This window comes from Lethenteron reissneri, unplaced genomic scaffold, assembly GCF_015708825.2.
Source record: "Lethenteron reissneri isolate LAM-NWPU_2019-01 unplaced genomic scaffold, ASM1570882v1 scaffold_120, whole genome shotgun sequence".
NCBI classification, from domain to species: Eukaryota; Metazoa; Chordata; class Hyperoartia; order Petromyzontiformes; family Petromyzontidae; genus Lethenteron; species Lethenteron reissneri.
This window is the reverse complement of record NW_026890893.1, coordinates 746,728-768,523: the sequence shown is the minus strand read 5'-3', so window position 1 is coordinate 768,523 and position 21,796 is coordinate 746,728. Positions and strand designations below refer to the sequence as shown.

General features: G+C 45.0%; 1 protein-coding gene across 2 annotated transcripts in view; it reads right to left on the bottom strand.

Annotated features, from left to right (window-relative positions):
• The window catches only part of LOC133361692 (guanylate-binding protein 1-like), a 71,345-nt gene extending 51,074 nt beyond the window's left edge, over positions 1 to 20,271 (bottom strand). Inside the window, exons 1-6 of one of the 2 annotated variants that reach the window (XM_061580681.1) lie at positions 19,874 to 20,271; positions 11,746 to 11,800; positions 6,318 to 6,358; positions 4,069 to 4,123; positions 3,171 to 3,238; positions 772 to 899 (exon numbers count right to left, since the gene is read on the bottom strand). In XM_061580681.1, the coding sequence (XP_061436665.1) occupies positions 772 to 899; positions 3,171 to 3,238; positions 4,069 to 4,123; positions 6,318 to 6,358; positions 11,746 to 11,800; positions 19,874 to 20,057 (531 nt within the window). In that variant the 5' untranslated portion in view covers positions 20,058 to 20,271. The remainder of the gene's footprint in view (positions 1 to 771; positions 900 to 3,170; positions 3,239 to 4,068; positions 4,124 to 6,317; positions 6,359 to 11,745; positions 11,801 to 19,873) is intronic. The other variant, XM_061580682.1, reaches the window with a different exon arrangement.
• Between the last annotated feature and the right edge of the window lie 1,525 nt (positions 20,272 to 21,796).

Below are 21,796 nucleotides of genomic sequence, written 5' to 3'. Positions count from 1 at the left end.
TCCTCCATCCTCTCACTTGCCTCCAGCGGGGATCAGCCAACACTGCGGAGAGGACGAGGTGTGGAGAGCGAGGTCCCAGACTTCTCTTGAATTATCCCTTGTCTTCACTCCAACCAACTCAACTCCTCTGCCTCACACGTTCCTCTTTTATCCTCCTCCTCATTAAGTGTCCCCAGATGGCCCTCATTAAGCCGGTATCTTCTCCACGCCTCACGGACGTGTTCTCCGCCTTATCGCCACTATCTCTCGCCTCTGTGGTGCCTACTCTGCGTATGCATTTGCAGCCAGGCAATCACTGCCTCTTTCCCAAATTGCTGACGTCTCTCTGTCTGCTGTCACCCAGGCCATCCGCCTGCAACTGCTAATTCTTAGCTGACCTCACTGTCTGCAATCCCGCACATAATGCAACCGCTGTTTGCAAACCCTGCGAGTTACGCCACTACACATCTTTAACTGCTGCTATTAATCCATAGCCTACCCTTCAAGGGGCTCATACCACCAGGTTCTGAAACTGGTTTTCCACTGTCACTGAGTTTTCTACAGTCAGCTGCCAGACACAAAAAAGCATGCACCTTTTCCACAGCTGTATCAGCATGCCTCACAGACAATGCCACACACATATCCACTCATACACTATTAATTAATCAATTATAATTTTCCTCATTATCATTGTGATTAGTATGGAAAAAACATATTATTCAGACGAGTAACATGTAATTATTTTTAACACCAAATGTTTGTTATCAGGGTATATCCGCAACAGGCCCTCACCTTCTCCACATCGCCCAGCCCCTCTGTGTCCAGCAGCAGCAGACATTTCCTCTCGTCGCGGGGGTGACGGACTGGCCAGATCCAGATACCCTTGGTGTGGGACTGCACTGTATTACCCAGTGAGAAGCCTGAGGAAGCCAATTAAATAAACGTGTCATCTTGTGTATAACGTACAATATGGCCCACTCACTTTTTCTGTGAGCTGTCCTACCTCGGGTGCATTCACAGGACGTGTCCACTGATAGACAGGAGGTTCCTGGTGCAAACCCTAAATGGAAGTTTGATCCCACAACCTCTTGTCTCCTGGATGTTTTGTCTTCTTCACCTGTGAACCGGTTTAAGAATCATATTTATGCCCCATCTGGCCCTTCCCTCTAAGTTTCTCGAATCTGCCTTCCTCCAGTGGCAGACCAATGGTGGCTTCGCCTCTCCTGAGCCCACGTGATTTTTAACTGTAACAGGAAGCCATTAACCTTCTTCTTCCTATGTGCACAGATATAATGTCAATGCTGCATACACATTTGTTGCTATAATTGGGTCCTTGGTTAAACATGTGGTGACAAATTTCCATCTTCTCAACCCTCATCATTACTGTAGTGCACATTGTTTGAAATCCCCCAATGACCAATTACACTGTTTACGTAAATATAGCTAAACTAAAAATATATATATATTTGTACATATATCATTACATTATACACTCTCAAAAGGACGTGGGGACAATGGATTGTCTTATTATTATTTTATTTTTTTTATGTGCCAGAACAGATAAGGGGATGGAGACATCTGTTTGGGTATTTTGTTACTCAATCTCTACGTTCGAAATTATTTCGTGTTATTAAATAAATAACACGGGCAAAAGTAGTACACAAATGGGGGGAACATGCCGGTTTAAAAGAACAGATACGTGGCACCCGCCCAGCCCTATCCCTAACCCCCACCGATGATGACGTTGGCTCTTTCATTGACCACCTTTGGAGTGTCTCTGAAGGCAGGTGCCAGGCCCACACGCCCCACATCTTTGGCCCTTCAGGGTGCATGCTCAGCCTACCAGCATGGGGTCCACTCGAACAGGAGCAATGCTCCCCAACCCCCCCGCTTTTCCACATCATGATTGTTAATTTCATACTATTGTAAAGAGCAGACCAGTCCTGGGTAGGGTGAATACAATGTTACTTTATTTGCGGCGCTCTCACTCAGAACCACGTCCCTCATTCCTCCATTTCCTACCAAGAAAGCACCCCGAGCCCTCCGCCTCTCCCGCCGACGTCACAACTCTCTCCCGGGGCCGTTTCCCTCGCCGATCGCCCCGCCTTCCCTCCCTTTTTATCTGATTCCGTCAGCCTCTCGGGGGCATCTCATCTCACGTAATAAGTATTTATAAATCACCACCCACCCCCCACTCCTTCGAAGGAAAATTAGTCCTCGATTTCTCACGAGGATTATTTCCTGACATCAACACTGATGCGCATCCATATTTATAAAGTGGCTGGGACCTTGCACAGATACTCCCGAATTTGCAGGATGCCGTTTCGGAGCCTATGCAACCCCCTGCCTAGTAAGGGTTATGCACTGTTTCTGGACTCAAAAAAGCGATCATAAGATAGGTTTTTGGGATAGATCGCTTAAATATATAAATGTGTCGTTAAAACCCGCCACCACCCGATGCAGCCAACTAGTAAGGGTTGTCACGTAAACAGAACATGCCAATTCGTCACTAGTACTGCACACCGATCCAAGCCAAACTATAAACTTTCATAGATTGCCCTGGCGATCCATGACTATAAGATATTATTAATCGCTATGTACGATACTAACTGCTGCTTTAGCACCTGGTCATGCAGCAACGTCAACAAATGCATCAAGTCCATGTTTAGGGTGTCCAATAACCTCACAATCACTCCTCTAAACATCTAAGGATGCTTTTATTTTTCGATTTAAAGCTTTCGTGACTGCAGGGATTCATCTTCTTGTTTCTTTCGGTAAAGTCACGTAGAAGGGAAGTAATAAAATAATAAAAATAAAACATAATAAAACAATTCTCACGACGTTTCGGCTACAACGCAAGCAGTCGTCTTCAGGTGAAGAATGAGACACTACCAAACTAGGAGCTTATATATAAGCTGCATTGGGGGTTGAAGAGCGCCTTAACAAAAAGAATGTGCATGTGAAGAGGAATTTAGCATATTCATGGAAAATGCGTAGGCGTTGGGCGGGGGGGTGTCAAAGTCATATTATGCCCATGCATTATGCAGGATCAGCAGCAAGGATCAGCAGCAATCTAAGGATGCCCCCATATGGCTGCATAACAGTGTCTACATTGGGTAATTTCCAAGTTAGCAACACTTACGAGCACTGCAGTGTAGGACCTATCAGGAATATGTTTGATATGAACCAACCTCTGGACCGCCGGGGTGTGGGAAGTGCAGGTCTGGCATTTGGTTCCGTCTGCTCAAATTTCCCAGGTCTGAATTACAAATTAAAAAGTACACAACACAAATTATATTAAAATATTATCAAATGGCCGTCTCTCATGGCATAGCAACACAGCAACAGCCAGGCTGAGTGTAATGAAACTGAATCATTGCCCTTTATATGAAGATTTTTAAGAGCAATAAAAAAACATTCTCAAAGGCACAGCAGAACTCAGCTTTTTGGTATAAAGCGCCGATGACCAAATCACTTGAAATGCGCCCTCAGTTGTCAATTGTCGGACATTAAAAGCTAAGCAGGTTTGAGCCTGGACAGAGCTTGGATGGGGCTGTGCTCCATCGTGGGCAGCATGTGGCAGCACCAGACATTAATGATTAAACCGTACTCATGAGTCCTACTGAGGATGAAACCTGTTAACAGGTTTGTTTCTCTGCTTTATGTTGGGATGCACAACGCTTTAAGTTGGTGGTACAAACTACAAAAGGACCACATATTCAGTTATTGTAAGCTTTCTTGATAAGGCTGAGAACTCATTCACATGCAATACACATGTGTGCGTGTTGTTACATCTAATGCATTGCCCTGTAAAGTATTTCAATGATAGTGCATCTGTGTGCTCACTGCCTTCACAGTCCGCAATGCCTGGATTGGTGACGTATGGTCAAATAACACCCATGATCTGCACGGCAGGGGAGGCCCTCATCCAGTGTTGGATTAACAAAAGGGCTGTACAAGACCATGTGCCTGGTAACGGTTGTAAATCGGTTGTCAGAGTGAAACATCACTCCTGAGGGTGCACTCGCTGTGATGTTTTTGTTATTTCCCATAGAACATCCAGCCAACATCTGTTTCTGCGTGACACACCCAATCATTGCCCAGCGCTTGACCATGTTCCTCACATTGGTTAATTCCTCTCCATCTGTGGGAACAAAAACACAGAGAAGTCAGTGCTTCGCTGTAGTGGCATAGATATTGAGTGCACAGGCGGTGCAACTGCACTGTGGTTCACAGGCCATAGTGGCCCATGCACTCGGTGAGAGGGGCAGCTGCAGATTGGTGAGATTTAGAAAGACGGTGCCAATGTCAAGTTCTGCAGTCGGGTAGCTATACTAAAACTAGCTGGGAACCGAGTAACGAACAGCTTATGTAGTGCTATAAATTGCGTAGGGACAATTTGTCCCACGTTCGATTCGATGGGATGTATGTAAGAGAAACGCATAAATATATGAGATCATATCGGTGGTGTTAGGAATCTTAAGTCCGCCATTGCTCATGTACACACACTCGAATGCTCTCAAAACAACAAACACACAGACACAATCAGGCGTGTACACAGTCACAAAAAATATCTCATCCCGACAAATACACGCACTGTATCGAATAAGCCAAGAAGAATATTCCGAAATTGCCTTTGAAAACTGTATGTGAGAGCCTACGAAAGCCAACATGGCAAATAATAGATAGACCCAAACACACAAACACACTGTCACCCACACGTATAACAATGCTAATTTACACTTTTGCACCTTTCATGCAGAGGTCACAAGGCGATGTACAAAACGCAAACACACACACACGCTGGCTCACACCAACAAAAGTTTCTAGGAAGAAGTTGCGTACTAAGGTGCTATTTGAATAAAACAAAGTGAATTCCACAGTCTGGGGGCCACACGAGAAAAGGCGCGGTCACCCATCATACAGAGATATCAAGACATACCCATGCAAAGTAACACACTTGCACAATTACATACATGCACCCTCATACACTCGCATTAAGAAATGCATGCAAAATCACACACATTACTTAAATAAAAACATTAATAACATGAATATGTAACTTACCTAATCCACATCATGGGTGAAGCTCAAGGGGCGATAAAGTCACAAGGCCACATTCCACAGGGACTTAATGCAATTGTAGTAATATTGCATCAGGATTATTTTCCTGACATCAACACTGATGCGCACCCATATTTATAAATTGGCAGGTACCTTGCCCAGATACTCCCGAATTTGCAGGATGCTGTTTTGGAGCCTATGCAAACCCCTGCCTAGTAAGAGTTATGCACTGTTTCTGTACTCAGTTAAAAAATAAGTGTTACATAGTTAAGAAATAGCTAAAGCGCCCAAACGTGTATGACCAGGACAGTTTCAGAGTCTTGAGAAGCAATGATTACTCCTTTGGTTCTTTCGGTAAAGTCACGTAGAAAGAATATTAATTAAATAATATAATACGACGTTTCGATAGCAACACAAGCAATCGTCGTCAGGTTAAAACACAAACCTAGTAAACTTAGAAATACAATGCAATACAACACAGAGAGCCGGCTAACACAACAGTCACACCCTACCTGGTTGATTACGTTCTTCCAAAGATTGCTAAACTTGAGAGAGAGACAAAACACAGACACGAAGACACACAGACACACAAGCAGAGAGAGACAAAACAGAGACACACAGAGAGAGACACACACATAGCCACACAGAGACACAACGCATCTATGTCGAGACCTTAAATAGAGACAGAGTGGGGTGGGGCAGAGAGAGAGGTGGGGGTGCTGGAGCAGAGAAATAAGCATGTCAATGAGAGAGCTGTGTGTAAATCCACCCCGCGGCAGCCGGGAGAGAGAAAGACCCGTACAAGCCTGGTAAATTTTAGAGAGAGAAATAGGAAGTTTGAGAAAACGAACTTAGCAACATTTTTGGAAATGTAATGGAATGCACACAGAGAGTCGGTTAACACGCAGTTAACGAATAGCCTGGTTGATTACGTTCTTCCAAAGATTGCTAAATTAGAAGTTAAGTGTGAAATTTGACAGAGACACAAAGAGAAAGAGAAAACAAACTTAAATAATCTCCGTAGAGGTCGTTCAAACTTGATTTGAAGCTTTCGTGACTGCAGGAATTGTTATACAATGTATTCCGTCTAATAAATGGACAAATGCCTCCTTATTTTATATGCGGACTGTTTGACCGTGCTTTTCCGTGCTGATCAGTGCGGGTTAAAATAATTTCTATGTTCATCCCATCACCGAAAATTTGACAAATCACACCCGGCTATGTTCTAAGCTTGGTACAACACCGCTTGTATATGTGTAGTGCATGGTATTTACCTGGTTCTTTACTATGATGTAGGCTTGATTCTCCTTCTGACCTGTGCAACAAATTCAAATCAATCATTCGTGTCGTTGTGGAGATTATAAGGAACAACATATATCAGCAGACAATATTCCTCATTCACATATCTGCCTCTACATATACAAAATAAAAGTGTATTTTACACATACCATCTTAAATTATCTACAATAATACTCATGGTTATTTAGTTTAATGTAATACATATAGTTTTTCTGCAAGCTCGGATTCATGACGATAAGATATTACCTAACACTAGATGGCCGTTGACCAGCATAGGTTCAGACAAGCCTGACTTTACAAATAAGACGCTGTCAAAAACTAGTCCAGTTGTTTAGTTGTGTTGAACCAATTCTGCTGAAAGTATGCACTCCCAGAGGTTACGTGGCTCATGAAACATGTAATGTTGATATTTGGGGTGATATTAAAACGGCTCTATGTTCTGCTTAATTCCTTTGCTTGATTTGAAGCTTTTTTGACTGCGGGAAAAAAACTCTTTGGTTCTTTCGGTGAAGTCACGTAGAAAGAAAATAAATTACATAATAGAATACGACGTTTCGATTGCAACACAAGCAGTCGTCATCAGGTAGAACTCAATTTGAGAGAGAGACAAAACACAGAAACGGAGACACACAGACAGACACACAAGCGGAGAGATGCAACACACAGAGAGAGACACACAACATAGACACACAACATAGACACACAGAGACCCAATGCCTCTGTGCCGTGGCCTCAAATAGAAAGAGAGGGGGGTGGGGTTGGGGCAGAGAGAGAGAGAGGTGGGTCTGCTGGAGCAGAGACATTAGCATGTCAATGAGAGAGCTGTGTAGAAATTCACCCAGCGGCGGCAGGGGGAGAGAAAGACCCAGCAAGTCTGGTAAATTTTAGAGAGAGTTGTGTGGAAATCCACCCCATAGCAGCCTGGGGAGAGAAAGAGCGAATGGACCTATGAGAGCCTCGTAGATTTTATAGAGAGAAATAGGCAGTTTGAGAAAACAAACTTAGCATTTTTTTTGGAAATGTAATGCAATGCAACGCAAAAAGTCTGACATGTTATTTTTGTTTTATTTTATTTATTTTTCTACCTACGTGACTTTACCAAAAGAACCAAGGAGTGTTATTTTACTGTCTCCAACCGCAAAGGTGCCCAACACACGGACGTGGATGCCCTGTCGCGATTGCCAAAGAGCGACGGGTGCGCGTGTTTCTCAGGCTCGGGGCGCTGTACGACGCCTGAAGAGGCCTCGCCCCCTCCCTTTGCGGCGTCAATCGAGGTTGACACCCCTGATTAAGCCGACGGTTCTGAGGTGTGTGACGCCGTTATTGGCTTGGACAATGCGGAGTGGGGACGCCTCCAGGTTGAGGACGCTTCCCTGTTTAATATATGATGCTGTGTGAAGGGGGCAGACGGGGGTGGGGATCGACGGGGTGTAGCCTCTGTCATTCTCAGAGGCGGGTTGCTGATGCGTTGGGACGGAGGGTTGCGCCATTACAACATCGTCGTGCCCACTGCCCTGTGGGGTAAAATAATCTGAGCAGTGCATGAGCGACTGCTGCACCTCGGTGTGCATAAGACACAAGCCACACTTAAGTTCGACTTCTTCTGGCCCGGTATGGTGGATGTTGTCGCTAATGTATTGAAGGGGTGTGTGCAGTGCGCTCGGCGGAAACCCCCGTCTAAACCCTGGTGTCCACCATTGCAATCTATTCGAGTTTCCCGCATAAATGAGTTGGTCGCTCTTGATATCCTTGGTCCATTTCCTACCACCCCTCGTGGGAATAAGTATTTACTGGTGGGCATCGAATATTTTTCACGGTGGCCGATGGCCTGGCCGCTTCCCAACCAGTTGGCGGTGGCCATCACAGAGGCATTCCTCGACGACTATGTGATGGACAAGGGGGTGCCTGAGCGCCTTCTGACCGATCAAGGTAGACCATTTTCTTCTAAATTGCTGCGGGAGGTGTGTGATTTGTTGGGAACAAAGAAAGTACGTACGTCGCCCTACCACCACCAGACAGATGGGATGGTGGAGCAAGTCCCAGCTTGACTGGGACTTGGCTGCCTATAGAATGGCCCCTCATGTGTCCACTGTCTACTTGCCATTTGTTTTAATGTACGGGAGAGAACACGACCCCCTGATTGATGTCTAATAACAAGCTGCGCCAAACATAGCTAAATCTTAAATTTCGGAGTCCATGTGCTTTACCCTTCAGAGGCTTTCAGAAGCACGCGAGGCTTCCAGGGGAAATTCTAACTCACGCCAATTGGCAAATGAGCGGCTGAGGGGTCTCCGTCTTTCTGGACATAAGTGGTCTCCAGGTAACAGAGCCTGGCTGCACTGTTCCCAGGTACCGGTGGGTACATCAGCCAAATTGTTTAAACATTGGAGGGGGCCGGTTGATGTGATTCGGGCTGTTCGGCCTCTGTATTCAAATTCGCTGGGGTCAACGGAGTTGGTTTGTACATCCCTCTCGCCTAAAACCTTTCATCGTGCCATGTGAATTCATCACATCTCCACTATGCAGGGGCCGAGTGTCGGGTGTGTCAGGCAAGCTGAGGTGTGTACCCGCTGAGGTTGGTCCTCAGGGGAGTTATGTGATCCCGTCCTCAGGTTCTGCGCGTTGAACTTCCCCAAAGCCGCCGCCTGCTTCAGGAGTGGAGGGCCCGTCTGCCCGGCCGACTGCTCTTCATGAGGAACCGGGCACATTTTCCAATTCGCCCTGGGACCCCCAGGGAGCTTACGCCCACCTCGCCTGAGGGACCGGCCACAGGGACTCATTCCAAGACTGTTCAGTTTTCGTGACCCCCATACACACACACTCCCACGCCGTCAGTTGGTTGTCACACTCGTCATGTCGTATTGGTCATTGGCTGAACCTGGCCTTTATTGTGCTTGCGGGTGTTGTTACACGGTGAGGGTGGGTGATGCTGGAGGGGGTCCCGAGGTTTCGTGTGTTACCACGTGTTTTTTATTCTCTTCTTCCGCTCTTCTCTCTCTCTTCCTTTCTCTCTTCCGTTTTGTTTTTGCGTATTGTTGGTTCTTTACTTCTGTTCCCTTCCCCTGTTCGTCACTGTATATAATGTAGATATTGTACATATGGGATGGGGTATTTATTTGTTGAGGCACACTGAGGGGCTTTTGTTTTTTGTTGAGGGTGAGTTGACAGCCGGGATGGCTGAGTTTTACGAAGGGGGGGGGGGTGATGTAGTGACACCGCTGGTTGTCACCATGCTGTGGGTGCAGTACCTGCCCTAAAGGGGCACGGTGTGCGCTGAATAATAGCGCTGGATGACACCACGCTTTATGTGCAGTGCCGACCCTACACGACAGGGTGTGTGGGTGCCAACCGAAGGATGAGGTTGTGCGTGGCCATGGCACTCTGGTTGACTCAGGAGGACACGTGACCGGTTAAATTGACAGAGGGGCCCCAAGAGGGGGCTAAGGGGTGTCACGTGATTGGGACCCAGATCCTTCCCGAGGATTCTAGAAGGTGGACATGGCCAAGAGTGGAGCAGGCCGTGCCACAGAGAATATAAACCGTGTCCCGAGAGGGACCAGGGTGGTTATTCATCCTGGAAGAAACCCTTCATCTATGTTCTCCGTTCAACGAGTCTCCAACACGTGGACCCGGGCCGAAGTCGTTGGTCCTGGTCCATAGTAGCAGTTACGTGGTAACTAGTGTGGTTAGCCGGGGGGTCATTACCTTAGGTTGTTATTCTGGTGAGGGGAAGTTACCCCGTGTGTTGGAACTGAATAAACAACTTGCCTCCAAGTCTACGAGTGCCACTCAGTTGAACCCATTACACAGGTAAGGATATGTGTTGTCAATGCGCTGAAGACGCAGGACCGGTGAGCCCAATCCACCACCCAGGGACCATCAGGCTCAAGCAGCACTCCTTCATTGGTTCCCCTCACTTGCCCTGAGTCTCTGTAGGACTTACTGGAACTCCCGGCACCTCATCACCTCACTCGGGGTTAGGAAATCTCACCTTCTCCCTGCAATGTGGATTCAAAGTTTGGCTGGATAGAGCAATCGTAAGCGCACCCTATTCCTGTTTTCCATATCTCTATGCAGAGGGAGGAAGTTCATCTTCTTCTAGTCAGCCGAAGTAAGGTCAAGTAATGTAAAGTTTCCCTCAATTTTAGTGGCTTTACACTTTAATATTCTTGCCATTTTTAGCGCTTCTTCAGTTTCATGCCAATTGGGGAAGGGGGTGGGGTCTCAGATTATTTGCTTCCATTAAATCTTGCTCCTCTTTCCTTCCAAACAAGTGTGTTGGTTGTTGATGCGGAGTTCCAGGTTCTTTTGTACAGAGGGTCAGAGTTTTTGAATGTAGCAGATAGCTCCTTGGGAGGCAGTGTCCTCTACCCCCTCCACGTCACCAGAGGCCTTCAATTGACTTTCCCAGCCCTTACTATATAGATTATTAAACGTCTTCATTAGCTCCTTGAGTTTGTTATTATCTACTTTTCTCAGGTTCCCGTGTTCCTGGAAGAGATGCCATTGCTAACTCTTGTTTCTCTACCCTCTCATTAATCCTGTTTAGTTTTTCGTTGAGACCCGGAGTAGAGTGGGTTTCTCCTCCGTTTATTGACCAACTTCCCGGGTGTTTTGGAAAATGTGATTGGCATTTTCAAGTAAAGCTTGTAGCATCCCATGATTCCCTCCAGGAGGGGTCTCAGGTCTTTCCTTGATTGAAGAGGTTAATGGAGAGGAGGTCTTTGACTTCTTGCCTGTGACTCTTTCCGCTCTTCAGCACGTGGAGTGTAAGGCAAGCCAACAGCGGCCTAAGCTTCAGTTACATAAGACAGGACCGAGTTAAAATACAATTCTAACTTTTTCGTGCAGGGAGAAAGGCATGCAAGAATCTGAGTCTTCCAATAAAAAAAACTGTAGAAACCTCGTGCATTGGGCTGATATTAATGAAAGGGTCGAAGTGGTCTTATTGAGCACTGCTGACTCGGTCATACAGTCACCGGAAGACGCTATTCGTCTATTAAAATGATCTTTGTCATTATTTATGAGAGTCCGTGTAAGTATAGTGAGAGTATTTTCAAGTGAATGTGCACGTGTGTGTTTGGATGTGTATGTGCTTGTCAAAGTGCACGTGTGTGAACATGAATAATGTCTATCTCCAGGGTGGTATTGATCGACCCTTATTTATAATGGAATGGTTGCGTTTTCATACGATTAATACCATATTTATTTAGAGTTAGGACAAGTGTTACACAAATTCTAGACTTTTTGTAAGTTGTTCCATACTCAGGTGCCAGGTTGAGACCATCAACTGCTATTCAGAAACCAATTTGTTGAAACAGTTTGAAATCATGGACTGCATTATTGCCATTTCTAAGCCAACCCAGACACCTCATATCTCCACTGATGACAAATAAGACTCACCTCTTAATCGCAAACTTGGGATGCATGTCCAGCTTTAAGACAGGTTTCACTGCTTCTGATGTGAGGAGACAAAGCAGTGATACAAGAATCAATATTTTCTTTAATATGCAAATAATTCATTAATATTTAATCTCAAACGTTACAGAATTTGTAATGCAGACATATAATTTATTGTCAGGGACAGAGGGTGATCCAGAGGCATTTTCAACCACAGACAAGTGGGCATAGCAAAAGTTGGTGTTAACAAGTGGCCAAGCTCTGTGGCCCTTAATATTTGGCCAAAACTGCGGTTGGCAATAGCAAGGCCTTATGGGAAATAGGAGGTTAGGGCAATAGTAGAGTGACGGTCGCACTCGTCAAAGCTTAACTTATTTGCTTATTCCTTCACTAAATACAAGTAAAGGCATAGCATAAACATCAATAAATGTTCAAATAACAGAATTAAAATAATGTTATTTTACCGTTAATGTTGAGAGTTGAAGTTCATGGTGATGACGATGATGTTGATGAGGATTCGAAGGAGGAGGAGGGGCTTTGCCCACCCTCTTCCTCTATCAAGTGGTGGAAAGAGAGTGGTGGCGGCAGTTGGGAAATGAGATGATGCATGGAGGGAATATAGATGTGAGTGATATGAAATTACAAGTGCCGGTCGCCGTGCTAAACCGTTGATACACAAACACCATACCACGGTAAGCCAATTAGTATACCGAAGGAAAACCGTGCATACGTAAATACCGTGAATGTGAAACACGCAGATGGTGAGGGATTGCTGTATTCTAATTACCGTACTATCGTACCCTCACAAACCAGAATTTGGCAACTTTGACACCCCTGGGTAGGAAGGAATTTTCACGAATGTGTGTTATCCACCAACACTCTCCCAGTGCTAAGTTATGAACGTCCGCTCGTACTTGTGAACCGAACCACGGAACTCCTTTGTTCAGTGGAACAATCATCCAGCATCAGGACTCAAGGAAAGTGATATCATAACCTTTTCTTTTCACGTTACATTATTTTGTATTATTTACTATACAATATTTCTCTGGATTAGATATAAATGGACAATATTCCTTATTTATGAGCATAACAATGCTTCCCTTTTTTGTATAACTGTAATATATTTTACTAACAGTATGTACAGTATGTGCCGAAGTATGAACAGCTCGACTTATGAAAGGAACAAGAAACACAGTCCGTTCGTAATTCGGGGACTATACATATGTATATGTGGGAAACGGTGGTGGAGCGGCTTGTGCACTGCTCTATGAACCGACAACGTGAGTTCGATTCCCGCTCATGGCCATCATTAGTGATAGCGATTATATGAAGTGGTCCTGGGCTTCCCCCCTAGGTCGACTAATCCTCAAATTAGTATCTGGTGTCATGTGTAAACTTCGCCACTGGGGAGACAAAGGCGCCCAGACGTGGTGTTGGCCACCCACCCCATTGTATGCTCTTTCGGCCTTCATAGGTACTTGCTAATAGCACTTGCCCCAACAGCCTTTGAAAGGCTTTACGGGGGATTTGTTTCTCAGTATACATTTGTTTTTATTTTACCAGGTAAAGCCCACTGAGTTATATAGCTCTTTTAAACAATCGACATGGCCACAAATAATAGCTGAACAAAGTGCCTTATAATGTGGGAATTTATAACAGCCAAATTATGCCAAATTATCATTGCAAGTTTATGAATGTGGAGGGAAAACCTGGCAGTACCCTGGGGTAACAAATAATACAGAATGGCCAAGGCAATAAAACATTTTATTTCTGGGAAACAATTTTTTCCAGGGATGTACTTAACTTCGCGACTGGGATACCAATCAATCCGAAATCAGTGCTACTCCGAAATGTCGAAACGCAGCGAGGACGATTGCGCTGAAACCTTGAACGCTCGTACGCACCACAGTGCATCGTGGACAGCTCGTCGAGATGAGTCGATTGCCGCATCGCCGACCATCAACAGACTAAAAATGACTGCATCATGGACATTATGCGAGAGCCGGGGTACTATGGTACCCCCGGGTACTGCACGAGGTGCAAATGGCAAGTGAAAAGCCGCTGCGAGGATCATCCGAGTTCATGCGATGTGTTATGCTCCTTGACGAGATCAGCACGGTATTGTGCTTCATTTCTGGTAAGCACCTTTTGTGTACTGAGTGCGACCTTATAATGCATTCAATCGGCAACCAGAAGCCAATACAGCGTGGCGAGCACTGGACGGACATGATCTTGCAGTGCCCGTCACGACATGTGCCAGATAATTGTGTACATGCTGCAGTGAGGTAATGTTTTTGGCAGACGTCATGTAGTTAGTTGCAATATCAAGATTGTTGAGTTACTGACGTGTTAGAACGTGACTTGATAATTTCGTTCAGATCATTGTTGATTTTACCACATGAATCAGTAAGTTCGGAACAGTTTAAGTCAACACAGATGATGTATCGAGAGCCAAGGTGACCCAAAGTCTAGCAAACTGGAAAGCTCGACAAATATTTCCAACACCGGTGAAGACGGTGGTCGATAGATTACGGTGATTAAAAGCCTCCGCACGCTGTTCGTTATTTTCACAAGCAGCACCTCGAATGACGGGAATGTAAATCAGTTCCTTAGGACCTTCATGAAGAGGTCTCCAGGGTGAATCTGTGTGATCTTACCACCATGTCTGCTGCGGCTTTTTACGATGTTGCTGATGTACAATAAAATATCCGTCAGATGCAGCCTCATGCTTAATTACGTCCGGTGAGGCATCATATACCCAGGTTTCAGTAACAGCCAATATATCGAGTCCACAGCATAACCATTTGCAAGGCATTGCAACAAGCGGCATTTCCACAGTAGATCGTAGCACAGTTGGTGTGGAACCGATCAGCACTCCCTTCTGCACGATGGATGCTGGGCAGTGTCTGCTGGTGAGTCCCACCAAAGTATCGGTGACCTTTTGATGAGATATCATTGATTTGTCGATCCAGGCCAAGAGAAGTTCGGGTATGGCCCCTCATTCTCCAGGGAAGAGGGGAGGCATTGCTTCACCAGACCATTCAGCTTCCTGAGCTAGAGTTCTGCGAGTGAAGCAGAAGTTGCAACATCGCCATTGCAAGGTGTGGTTGCTGCTGTTGTTGCTGATGTTGTTGCAGTTGCTGTTATGTTGCTGCTTTTCAGTTGGTACTGTTGCTGCTGTTCTTGTTGCTGTTATTGCTTCTGGTGCTGTTATACATGCAACATGTTGGTGTTAATTAAAACCCTCTGATCAAATCCCTCGATCAAAGGTGCTATGTTTCACAAATCGTCTGCAGTAGTTTTTCTTTTCTTTCTTTCCTTATGTTGCCATATGCAATCCCAGTTGAGTAATTTATAACTCACATTTGGACTATGACACGAGGACTCTATGGTCCTACTCTTTTTGAATAACAAAAGAGATTAAGTTCGATAGGGTGTTTGTTAGGATGCCTGGCACCACAAAGTGCAACCACCAGGACTGGTTTGACTAGAATAATATCACCATTGGCAGATTGCTAAAGGAGAAGAGGGCTGCACGTAATATACTCTTGCAGGAAAGAGGCTAACGAGAAAAGACATTTGCCTTCCACAAACCCGGAGTTGTACCACACAAAGCGGTAATGAGAAGGAAACTCAGCTTGTTTGGTCACAAATGCAAGATGGAGAACAATAGGAAAAAATGGGCAATGGAGCCATACTACCTGACAATGGATATGGAAGTATTTAGATGACCAACATTAGCACACCATTTGAAACACTTCAGCAACTTAAAGAAGCTGTCATTGGTGATTTTGCACGCCAATTCCTATACCACAAGTGGCGATGCGACAGAGACATCCTCGCACGAAAAAATTACATTGTTAATATCACTAACAACGACCTCCGTTCCGAGTTGCCAGGCAGGCACTCCTTACACATTCAAGTCAACTGACACTGTACTGGACACGAATGAGGCAGTCAACGACGCTAAATAATGTCTCAACTCTCTGCAACCACCTGGTCTGCCTCCACAAAAATACACGTCAATATTAGCGTACCCATCATGCTTCGCAGGAATTTAGACCCACGAACACTTTGCAATTGCACATGATTAGCCGTGAAGAAAATTATGCCCCATGTAATTGAAAGCCAGAAACATGACTGGTCATGCAGCAGGACACCATGTATTCATTCCACGCATTCCAGTCAATCACTCTGACCTGTTCTGTCAACTTAAACACCATCAATTCCCTGTCCACCTCGGTTTTGCAATGAACACCGATAAGGCACTGAGTTAATCACTCAAAGTTGTTGGCCTCAACCTGCTAAGTGCATGCTTCTCTCATGGTCAACTCAACGTTGGTTGCTGCAGAGTTGGCTGTGCGACAAATCTTTTCATATTGGCACCAGGTGAAAATACATGCAACGTTGTCTAACCTGAAACTTTCCAAGGGTAACAGATTTAAAAGCTGTCCTCTTATCAAAAAACAAAAAAGCCTTGCGACTGTATCACACCACCCAAAAACCATAACAAAATACACACATTTACCGACTTCGTATGCAGCATTCAATTATTCTAAGACAGCAATGCAATATATTACTCAACATTTGATGACCGAGACCCGTGTGAAGCCGGAAAACTTAGGATAATGGGTAAAATATATTATAAGTGTACTTATGACTTGTTTGAGAAAAATAATGTTTAAACTTCATAAATCACCGTCTATTGTTTCGCATTGTCAAACACTGTTAGGCCGGAAGTGGTGACACGCATGGAATCCATCACTGTGGAAGCAAGGGTGGGTGTATCACACAAATGATACGTCATGAGACTCCCTTCCTTTGGCATCGATATGCAATACCCTGGCTTGCCAGCAGAATGCAGTACAACCAAGTGAACGCTCATAAAACATCTCCCTTCTTTACGGCATTGAATATTGCATCCTCCGGTGGCTCTGGTTTTTCCCACATGCATAAACATTTACTCTATTCGTTCTTTCGGTAAAGTCACGTAGAAAGAAAATAAATTAAATAATAGAATACGACGTTTCGATTGCAACACAAGCAATCGTCATCAGGTAGAACTAAATTTGAGAGAGAGACAAAACACAGACACGGAGACACAGACAGACACACAAGCAGAGAGAGACAACACAGAGAGAGACACACAACATACACACAGAGACCCCACGCCTCTGTGTCGAGGCCTTAAATAGGGAGAGAGGGGGTGGGGCACAGAGAGAGAGAGGTGGGGGTGCTGGAGCAGAGAAATTCGCATGTCATTGAGAGAGCTGTGTGGAAATCCACACCGCAGCGGCCAGGGGAGAGAAAGAGCAAATTAACCTAATTGATGATTGTCATTACACATAATGACAATCATCAATTACATTATGATCAATTACACTGATGTCAATTCCATTAGCATAATTGGCATTGAAGTCATTATCATAACATTCATATCACTTCATTATCATTTCAAAATATACCTTCCATATGCTTTTAAACTCTGCTGCTTTTTATTCAAAATGGTGGTTGGTAATAATCCAGTAGAGGGGGTTCCCGAATACAACAAATGGAACACCTACGCATCCAAAGTTACATCAAGTCTCACTGTTTGGAGTAATTGCAATGTTCTCATGACAAACTCGCTCGAACCGAAGTTCAGAGAAACGTCATTCATTTGAGATGATTTTACAACACTAACTTAGTTACAATTTTAGAATAGATTGACAAAAAGCTGATTTTGTCAACTATAAAAATTCGGCGATGATATTATGTAAGACTAGCAATTATACAGTTCCTCTCATAATGTTGAACAATTATATTCTCATTCATAATAAAATCACGAATGTGTTAGGTACATCAATGTCATCTGACCTGTTATGGAATGGCTGTATTACTAATCAGGCTAAGGCGACAGCAGAGAATATTTGTTTTCTTTTCCAGGTCAAACACTTTATTTTTTATTTAACTTTGAATACATATAATTGCCCTACAACGTATCTCAAATTCGTCCACAGCTGGGAAGCTCATCTTCTTGGTTCTTTCGGTGACTTTACCGAAATAACCAAGAAGATGAATCCCTGCAGTCACGAAAGCTTTAAATCGAAAATCTGGGAAGCTGTTGTTTTAACAACCATACCGCAGGTCACAACAACACTGACGGTACGCACTCACCCACCCACCCACTCACCCACCAAACCACCCTCTCACGCACCCACTCACCCATCTACCCACCGAGCCACTCAACCACACAGCCACTCATCCACCAAACCACCCACACATTCAACCACCCAATCACCCACACACCCAACAATCTACCCACTCGTCCACCCACCCTTTCACCTAGTGACGCACCCACACACTCAATCACCTCACCTACTCTCCCACACACACTCTTTCCCACCCACCCACATATCAAGCCACCAACCCAATAACCCACTCACCCACCCAACCATATACCCACTCACTCACTCATCCACTCAGCCACCCACTCAAAAACCCAACCACGTATCCACCCAGCCTTTGATCTACTCACTCTTCCACTCGCCCATCCACATTTCACCTACTCACCCACCTCACCTACCCACCCTCTCACGCACCAACTCACCTACCCTTTCACCCACCAACTCACTCACCAACCCATCAAGCAACTTACCCAATCACCCTCTCACCCAACCTCATCCACTCACCAACCCACCCATTCACCAATCTAACCACTCGTCCACCCACTCGTTCACCCACCCAGCTTCTCACCCCCTCACCTAACATTTCTACTCACGAACAAACTTACTTACCCTCTCACCCATCCACGCACTCAGCCACCCAATTATCCATTCATCCACTCACCCATTAATCCACTCAACCACATACCCACTCACCAATTAACCGACCCTTTAACCCACCCTCTCAAATAGCCATCAAGCCACTCACCCAATCATCCACTCAGATCCACACACCCATCCAACCCAACCACTCATCCACCCACCCTTTCACCTACCCATCCACCCTTTCACCTACTCACCCACCCTCTCAACCACTCACCCACCCACCTTGCATCTACTCACCCACCTCACGCACACACTCACTCACTTACTCACCCACCCAATCACTAACCCAACCACTCGTCCACCAACCCACTCAACAACTCACCACCCACCCTCTCAACCACCCTCTCACGCACCCACCAACTCACCACCACCCTCTCAAACACCCATCCACTGACCTATCCATCAAGGAACACACCCACTCACCCACCCAGCCAACAATATACTCACTCTCACCCACCCTCATCCACTCACCAACCCACCCATTCACCTATTCAACTACTAGTCCACCCACTCTCCCACCCAGCCTCTCACTGGCTTATTTACTCACTAACCAACTGATCCACACGCCCTCTCACTCATCCACCCATTAAGCCACTCACTCACTCACCTACTTACCCACCTACTTACCCACTTACCCACTCACGCACCCAGGTGTTGGTTCTTACCTCAACATTTGATGTTGTGTGCCTTTGGGGATGTGATCAGAGGCTGATGAAGGATTTAACTACTGGATGAATGGTCACAGGAGTTGTTTGATCATACCCCCAAGTGGAGTGACCAGACCTAGTCCAGATTTTACTCGGCACTGACGTTAGCCATGTCGGGAATCAGACTCAGGTCACTGGGTTCAACGTTTTGCGTGGTAACCAGTCACCAACGCTTCACTCCCGCACCAGAATCAGAACAGCACTGTCTCAATAATGATCTGAGGCTTCTACTAACCTGACATGCCCCCAACCATTAACCCGACCTTACACTCACCCGAACAGATAGAGTACAAATTAATTCAATGAGTATCGACATGGTGTTCAACACCTGTTTAGAGCCCTGAGCCAGTGGTGGAAATTCCACATTCATATGGTGGGGTGCATCTATCCAAAATGCGAAGAATGTTTACTTCCCTATAACATGATACTAGTTTAAACAATCTCGCATTGATGATAGGCTGAGTCAACCCCACCCTAAAAGGATTTGAACTCGCAACCTTCAGACGACTTCAGACCACTTAGCGGATTAGAAACCCATTCAAGGAGATACACAACCTGGAGCTAATTTACTGACCCATCCATTCACACACTCAACCACCTTAGTAATCCACTCACTTGCGAGTCGGTTCATGAGAAAGGATTTTCCGGTTCGATATTTCCCGGCTATCGCCACCACCACCACGGGCTTCTTGATTTTCCCCAGAACCTGCGCCGTGTCCTCGTTGATGTAGAATCTCCCGGTGTCGTCTGTCATGATGAACGGAAGCGGCATGCTTGGGTACGGAGACGACGTGGTCATGACTTCTTTGCTTTGATCTCTGTGAATGTTTGAGTGTCTCTGTCTCTCTTAACGGGTGCCAGGCTAAGCCTCTGTGTTTCTCTCAACGAGTGTGTGTGCCTGTATCGTTCTCAACAGGTTTGTGTATGTCTGTTTCTTAGGTGTCTGTATTTATCACTCTCAACAGGTAATTGTATATTTCAGCAGGTGTGCGTGTGTGTGCGCATCGGTTGGGTCTTCACTCTCACGTTTAGTTAAGGGTTGTCAGAGTTTTTACATTGTGAACTTTGCCCAAGGCAATTACATACAGACCAAAATGCTGTGTTCGTCGTTAATTGTGATAACAGGGTTGTTTTTGACTTCGTTTTCAGACCCATTTTAATTGGGGCTTTAAGATCAGGCCTGATTGCCCACTGGCCAACCAGAGAAGGGCACTTTAAGGTTGGTGATTGCTACGTGATTGTTCAGGGGGAATGCACCTGTGGTCCAAATGGTTATAACTATATCAATATAGGACAGCCTACAAAAAATTGCCACCCTCTCGCAGTAGTTCGCTTTGGAGATCATCTCTGCAAGGGGCTTTACCTGGTCTGTGGCTCTGGATTGTTCTCCATACTTCCTCAACAGTCTCCTGGCTTCTCGAAATGTTATTTGGCAAGCAGACGTCAAAGATGGCTGCACCCCCCCATGCAGCCTCGGACACAAGCAGAGTTTGATTTTTATTCTTTACTTTTGTGGTGACTGCGAGCACGACATGATGGTAACAGTTGAATGATTTTAGACCTCCAGTTAGCTTTGTAATACTGGAAGGAATACATGTATAGCGAACACAGATGGAAATTATGAAACCAATGTGCGGGTTTAGTAGTTTTGTTTGCCCGTCTAATGAAAGTGGTGGGTAAGGTGGGGGTGTTGAAGCGGGTTTTGGGCTCTGGTTGGAATTACAGCTGTGTAGGACTCTACAACAGTTGTTAATCAATCTGAAATCTCTTGAGCCAACAACTCATGGAATGTGACTTTAAATCATGACCAGCATCGTCCATAACCAATCTAAACAGTCCCTACCATCATATTAAACGATTATATGTTTATCCATAATAAAACTATTCATCTGTTTGGCAATCTCACCTGATATGCCATGGAATGGCTTTATGACTCATCTGGGTAAAAATGCATTGAAGAAGCTTGAATTTATTTTCTTTGCCAACAGGGGTGCCACAGTGGTGAGATGTTAACTAAATCACCTGATATGCAGAAGGTCGTGGGTTCATCCCTAACCCTGACGCCTGTTGTATATTTGGAGTTTGCATGTTGTTCCCGTGGTCCCGTGGAATTTCTCAAGATAATCCAGGTTTTCCTTCCACATTTAGATTGAATGTGAGTATGTGGCTGCTATACATTTCCACATAAGCCACTTTGGTGAGCTATAATGTGTGGCCAGGTCGCTTCTAAAAAAAGCTTTATGGATCAGTGAGCCTTACCTTCTAAATATAACAATAATTACTAGATGATTGAGCAATAATTGATTCACTCCAGCCACTCTAAAATGGTCACTAATATTGTGGTCATTATTCGTGAATTTCATGACAATGATTTGGTGAGATCATTACGTGGCCAAACCAAAACATCTAACATGAGTTAGTTTGCTTCTGGAACAACGGATTCAGATAGAGCGTTCAAGCCTCAAGACCGTCTCTTGTTTTGGATTCCACACTTTAGTTGCATTTTTATTTATTGTGGAATTAAGATAGGTGACAGCT